Raw genomic sequence first — 6,278 nt, 5'->3', positions numbered from 1 at the left:
GGGCTGTGTCTGACACTGTGTGCCACCAGGGCCAGGAGGCTTCCCACCGTGGCAAACCAGGTGAAGGATGATGCTCTGGAGGAGTTCAGAAGGGGCTTTGGGGCCCAGGCTGGACTTTCTCTGCACCCAGCAGCTGCTGCTGGGTTGGCAGCATCCTCACAGGGGAATGGGGATGCTCTGGGCACAGACTTTGGCATGGGTGCCCCTTCCCAGCTGCCACAATTCCTGAGGGGACTTCCACTGGGTGCTGCTGAGTGCCCTCAGCCATCACCTCAGCTGCAGCCAGCTCAGGCTGAGCATCCCTGCCCTGCCCTTTGCCTGGCAGAGGTAGGGGGAGTCTGTGGGATCCTACATCTCCCATGGCACAGGGAGGGTACTGCTGCATGCTGCCTGCAGGTTTCAAAGCTGGCAGCCCTGGCAGCTCAGCCCACCCAGTGTGCCCCAGTTAGGGCTGTGTGGTCCCGTCCTGCCAAGGGTTTGGTTTGCCCCATGAAGGAAGCACAGCACCTGGCACAGAGTCGTTGGCATCTGCCTTTTATTGGCTGCAAGGGGAGCGGGGTCCAGGGCACAGGTCTGACCCTGCTCTGGGGTCGTTTTTGGAGGGGGGAAGCCCAGGGGCTGGAGTGGGTGGGAGGTGAGGGATGGTGTGGGGGTGGTGCTCAGCTGGCTCCCTGCCCCGGTGGTGGTGTCGCGGTGCCAGCCCTGCCCAGCCACCTCTCCCCATGGCTGTGTGAGCCATCTACCAGCCCCGAGGGCCCAATCCTGCCTCAGCTCATCCTTCCCAGTGCTCGGAGGCCGGTACAGCAGCTGTGATGGTTTCCAGACCCCGCTGCACCTCCGCAGCTGCGGGAGGGGGGAGGGTGCAAGTCCCCCTCCTCCATTTGCCCCCGGGAGCCATAGCGTTGGACTTGCAGCCCCACCAACCAGCAGCTGGAGGGGTGGCACTGTCCCTCCGACGCACAGGGGCCCCTAAGGCTTGGGCAGGTGAACCAGAGAGGGACAAGTGGGGACGAGGACCTGCGGTCCCCTGGGCAGATGAGGCAGGGACGGCGCAGGGCTGGGCAAGGGCTGGGGCTGGGGGTGACAGCGGCGCGGGGACCGTGGTGGTGCCCATCCCACGCCTGGCTCTATAGGTCCAAGACCTCCCCTGAGTAGGCGCTGGGGTCCTCGTCCGAGCGTGTGACCACCTTGAAGTGGCGCCGCAGGAAGCCTCCGTAGCGCTTCTGATTGTCCCACTTGAGCTTGGGGCGGATGCGGCGCAGGAAGCCTCCGTAGCGCTTGTGCAGCTCCGCCAGCTCCTGCCCCTCGGCCCCGGCACCCGTGGGCTCCTCGTCCCCATCTCCTGCCACCTCCGGCCCCGGGTAGTCCTCGGGGGTCTCTCGCTCTCCCTGCTTGCGGCCGAAGCCCCCAAACTTCTTGCTGAGCCCCCCCTTGCTGTGGGCGTTCTCCCGGAGCAGGGCGAGCAGCTTGCCCTTGGACATCTTCTTCATGAAGCCGCCGTAGCGCTTGGCTGGCACCGGGGCCAGCCCTCCAGCACCCAGCTCCGGCTCTGCCTTCTCCTCCTCCTCCCCCTCTGCCTCCCGAGGGGACGGGTCTGTCCCTTCGGCCATGGCCACCAGCGGGGCCAACAGTGCCAGCGCCTTCCTGCAGGTCTCCCACTCGGGGCCGGGTGGTGAGGAGCCCTGGCATTCCCGCAGGCACATCTGCAAGACAGCAGCCAGAGTGCCCATTGGCATCACTCTGCTGCTCCAAGTGACCCTTCTGCCTTTCTCCCACTCCAGGCCCCAGGAATCTGTGCCCATCATGCTGCCAAGCTCAGCAAGGAGCCAGAGCTTGGACATTTACAGCACCGTGGGGTGCCCACGACCACCATCCAGCTCTGCCAACCATGCACTGGGCACCCGTGGTGCTCCCCCTGTCGCGACCCACCCCCGGCACTCACCAGGGGCCAGGCGCTGGTCTCGGCGGTGCGTGTCTGTGCCGCGCAGAGGGAGCACTGGGTCACGCAGTCAGTGGATGCCATCACAGCCAGGGAGAGGCACAGTGCCACTGCCAGTGCCTGCCGAGCCATCTCACCCCGGAGCCACTGCCTGGGGAGGGTGAGACAGCACAGAGCCTGTCACCCACCCTGTGCCAACCCCAGGGAGTCCATCATCACCCCATGGGCACCTGCAAGTGGGGGGCACCGACCATTTCCACCTGCCTGGCTGCTTCTGGGGACACACACCAGGAGCTGTGCCCATGTCACTCACCTCCAGCTTGTGCCTGCTGCCCCTGGGTGCCAGGCAGGGAGGGAAGGGGGCAGGAGTGGCTGGATGCAATCCTGAGAGGCAGGGAGGGAAGGGCATGCTGCAGGATGCAATCCCTTACCCTGGCTGCAGGCTGGTCGTTGGCACAAGCCTGGAGATCAGGCTCCTAGGGCCACCAAGGTCTCCAAGGCAGGGACCACCATCCCATCCCATCCCCTCCCATCCCATCCCATCCTATCTCATCCCTCCCTCCCCTTTCCCCCTGCAGCCTTGAGCTCCCTCGCAGCGCTGCGGTGGCTGCGCGCTGCTGCGGGGATGATTCACAGCTCTCCCCCTTGGCCTTGAGGAGGAGAAGCCCTGTGAGGGAAGCAGTGGGAGAAAGGGGACAGGGCAGCTGCCATCAGCTGATGTGGGCTCCCCCCAGGTCTGCTGCACCACAGCTCCCCTCCATCCCCCCTGCCGTGCCCGCCGGGCTGGTGCAGCAGGAGGATGGGGGCAAAGCTGGATTTCAGGTCCGAGCCCACCTGTGAGCCATGGTCACCATCCTTCAGCCTGCCAGGAGCCATGCCAGAGCCTCTCACCTCCAAGGATGATGCCAGGGAGGGCTGGCCATGCCATGCAATGGCTGGAAGAGTGGCTGAGCCGTTCCAGATCTCCCCCAGGTGAGGTTACAGGGGTTGCTGCTGTCCCCAGCTGCAGTGCCCATGGAAAAAGCTGGGTTTCAGGTCCAAGCCTACCTGCAAGCCATGGTCGCGATCCTTCAGCCTGCCAGGAGCTGTGCCAGAGCCTCTCACCTCCGAGGATGACTCCAGGGAGGGGCTGAACCACTCCAGAACCCTTAGGGTGAGGTTAGATGGGGCTGCTACCTTCCCCAGCTGCGATGCCCGCGGGATCACGGCGCCACCTGAACCACGCTGGCCCTGGGAGCCAGAGCTGACCCCCCCAAAGGGGTGAGCTGGCAGGAGGGACCCGCCTGCCTCCCTGGCTGCTTTTGTCTGAGGTGGGAAGGCATGACCCAGAGGGATCTGTTACACGTCGGTGACGCATTTCAGAGCCTATTGTCTTCTCCTGCAGGATCTGCTAATGCACTGTAATTGCCGCTGATGAAGAAATGTTAATGCCCCAGGATTAATTCACGCTAGATTAAAGTTTCATTTGAATTATCCGCACCGTCGTCTGCCAAGCCATGTCTGCGCTCCTCGGCTGGCACCACGCACCGAGCAGCGCCACCTCGACCCGCCCTAGCGGTGGGGCAGTGCCCGGGATGGGCACGGGCGAGACCTCAGTCAGTCCTCGCTGCTGCTCTTTAACCTCAGCGCCGCCAAGGCAGCTCCGAGGACTCGCCAGCTGCACAGGTAAGTGCCAGCAGCCAGCGCCACGCAGAAGGAACCTCCCAAGAACAACCACCAGCGGCTTCCCAGTAGCCCCACTGGGCACCTTTCTCCCCCTCCCACACCCCCGTCTTTTCCCCTCCACTTCCCATCCTTCGGCCCTGCTGCGATTCTTTTGCTGCCAGCAGACCCATGGATGTCACCAGAGCACCGTGCAGGGACTCTTCATCAACCTGAGTCCAGCACCCAGTCATAGGCTGGCACTACACAGCCCTGTCCCCTGGCATTTTGGATGTGGTGTGTCCCATCCCTGGCACCCAGCCCTGCTGCAGCTGGAGGACTTCATGGCACGCAGGAGAGTTGCAGCTCTCAGGGCACAAGCAAGGCTAAGAACCCTCCGTGCCACTATACCCTGGGACACCCCCCCTGCACATGTACCTTGTCCAGGCAGTGCCAGCCCTGCCGCTGGGAGAGGGGAACTGGTAAAACTGGGGCTGGGAAAGAAAGGGCTTGGACCAAAACGAAAAGGAGAAGCACACAAAGGGAAGAAGGAGAAGAAAAGCAGCGTCAGAGCTGGGTCCTGCATTACCTGGAGGAGCTCCGAGGCTCCGGATCCATCCCTCCTGCAGAAATTCCTCGGCAGGATCGTGGCAGCATCTGCCAATGCCAGCAGTGGGTCCCAGCTGCTGTGGCACCCTCAGCACATCCTACCTCTGCCAAGCATTTGCAGGGTCCCCTCCTGCCCTGTCTCCTTTTCACCTGAGTTTTGGGTGCTCTGACTTTGCTCAGAGAAGCTTCCAGCTGCACCTTGAGCCAGTTAGAGACTCGGTGAGGCGTGGAGGGACAGGAATGGGCACTGCGTGTGCCAGGCGGCACCGAGCCTGACCCCCTGGCACCAGGAAGCTGCGATTCTCTCCAGTGAGGGGCGTGAAGAGCTCTCCCAGACCCAGCAGAGCTCTCCTCCCACACGGGTCCAACTCAAGCAGGTTGGGACCCTGCAGGGATTTCTGGTGGAGAAGGAGCCACCTTCCAGCAGTTCCTGTCCTCACTTCGGGAAAGGACCTGGAAATGCCTTTGGGACAAAGCTGATGGCTTGTGGGGTAGAACCAGAGCAAACTTCAGCCCTGGGGCCACCACTGCTGCTCGAGCCAAGCGAGAGGAGGCAGAACCCTCCCCACATCCCTTTGCCCCTCCAAGCCCTAGGGGTCCCTGCTGCTGGGGTGGCATTCGTGGCAGCAGCGTTGAAATGGACCCCAGGCAAGCTCCAGACGGTGCTTCGTGGGCTACAAAAGCACTCAAGGGGTGAGAGGAGCACCTGTGGCCAGGCAGGAGCCCCCCCCCCGCCCCAAACAAAAGCCCACCCATGAGGCACTCTCAGTTCAGAGCCACTCTTCGGTGGGCAGGAGCCAAACCCCGGCTGTGCCCACGGGACGGCGACCCCAGCAGCCTACCTGCCGCTGCTCCTGTGCCACCAAGCACCTGCTGCGCCGAGTCAGGACGGGGGTGGTGGGGCCGTGGGCGGTGGGGTTCTTTCTGTGGGCGTCAGGCTGGGTTGGTCATGGATGGTGGTGGCGAGGCCACGCTGGTTGGTGGCCCCCCACAGCGATGCCCGGGGTCGGACTCGCTCCCGGCCAGTTCCCACCCAGCTTTTATGGCCACTGAGTCTCCTCCCGCGGCAGGGTCCTCAGCTGCGTTCGGCTGCGCGGAACCAATCGTGGCGAGGGAAGCTGTGAATGATCAGCCCCGGCAGCATCCTCACCACCTCCTGAGCAAGCCTGGCTGCTCTGCTGGGGGCCCCCCGGCAGCCCCCCACCATGCCAGCCACTGGGCTGCGTGTTCCCACCATGGCACCACCACCGACCGCATCCCATGGGAAACTCTGCCAGGTCCAGCCTTGGTCCTTGGGGACAGAACACATGCCCCAAACAGGAGGGGTGGCAGGGCACAGGGGTTCATCTTCCCTCCCCCCCTGCAAGGCTGCATGCTGGAGGAGTTTGGCTGCTGGGGGTGTGAATGCCTCTGGACATCAAATTCAAATGCTGGCCAAGGAGCAGGGAGGGGCTGAAGTCCTGACCCCCCCCCCCTACACCCTGCTCCCCAAGCTGGGGACAGGAACCTCCCTCGTGGTGACGCCATGGAGAGGAGTGAGACCACCCAAAGCTGCTGGGGAGGGTGAGAGGGTCTCCACACCCCAGGACAAGCTGGTGTGTGTCCCCCAGCCCAACCAGCCTGGCTGTGGATGAGCAGTAGAACCCTGACAGGGAAGCCCCCCCCCGCATCTGCACCCACTGGGCTCAGACCCATTCGTTTTCCCTCCCCCTCCTCCCTTTCCCTGGGGATAAACACGAAGAAAAAAGACAAAGGGGCAGGGGGTTGGGGAGGAGGAGAGGGCACAGAAACCCCCCACACATCCTCCCTGCTCCACCCCAATTCATCCACACACTCATGAGCCCAGTTTGGGGGTGAAGGAGGGCAGAAGTGGGCAATGCCAGGGAATTCCCTGGGCCCATCCACCACTGCTTCCCTACACTGTGTCAGCAGAGAGATGCAGGGCCGGGGGGTGGGGACCACAGCCCCTGCTGGGCCAGAGCAGCATGTCCCTGGTGGGGGCTCCGGGTGGGTGCAGGCAGAGCCCCGGCGCCGGCAGCAGTCGGTCCTCTCGCCTTGAAGATGGAGCTATTTTTATCGGAGCTCAAGA

The 6,278-nt window shown here is 63.7% G+C and overlaps 1 protein-coding gene and 1 long non-coding RNA gene across 4 annotated transcripts; one reads left to right on the top strand and one right to left on the bottom strand.

Annotated features, from left to right (window-relative positions):
• Window positions 1-518: 518 nt before the first annotated feature.
• PDYN (prodynorphin) lies at window positions 519-5,235 on the bottom strand. Of its 3 annotated transcripts, none has more exons than XM_064167684.1 (3): window positions 5,032-5,235; window positions 1,943-2,090; window positions 519-1,703 (listed from the first exon to the last, which is right to left on the bottom strand). In XM_064167684.1, exons 2-3 carry the CDS (start codon window positions 2,069-2,071, stop codon window positions 1,128-1,130), a joined length of 705 nt encoding a protein of 234 aa, XP_064023754.1. In that variant the 5' UTR covers window positions 2,072-2,090; window positions 5,032-5,235; the 3' UTR covers window positions 519-1,127. The 3 variants fall into 3 exon arrangements, with proteins under 3 accessions (XP_064023754.1, XP_064023753.1, XP_064023755.1); XM_064167683.1 differs by lacking the exon at window positions 5,032-5,235 and adding an exon at window positions 2,987-3,522; XM_064167685.1 differs by lacking the exon at window positions 5,032-5,235 and adding an exon at window positions 2,253-2,276.
• LOC135188313 (uncharacterized) lies at window positions 2,530-3,414 on the top strand. The gene is made up of 2 exons (XR_010307653.1): window positions 2,530-2,911; window positions 3,324-3,414. It is a non-coding gene; the product is annotated as an uncharacterized LOC135188313 (long non-coding RNA).
• Window positions 5,236-6,278: the final 1,043 nt, after the last annotated feature.

This window comes from Pogoniulus pusillus, chromosome 29 (assembly GCF_015220805.1).
Source record: "Pogoniulus pusillus isolate bPogPus1 chromosome 29, bPogPus1.pri, whole genome shotgun sequence".
In the NCBI taxonomy this organism is placed as follows: Eukaryota; Metazoa; Chordata; class Aves; order Piciformes; family Lybiidae; genus Pogoniulus; species Pogoniulus pusillus.
The sequence above is the reverse complement of the archived record's forward strand: the minus strand, read 5'-3'. Positions and strand labels throughout refer to the sequence as shown.

Bases quoted from the DNA above. Each gene is read 5' to 3' on its own strand.
- PDYN (XM_064167683.1), bottom strand. The intron at 1,704-1,942 runs GTGAGTGCCGGG...GCTGTCTTGCAG, and splicing joins AGACCAGCGCCTGGCCCCTG to ATGTGCCTGCGGGAATGCCA.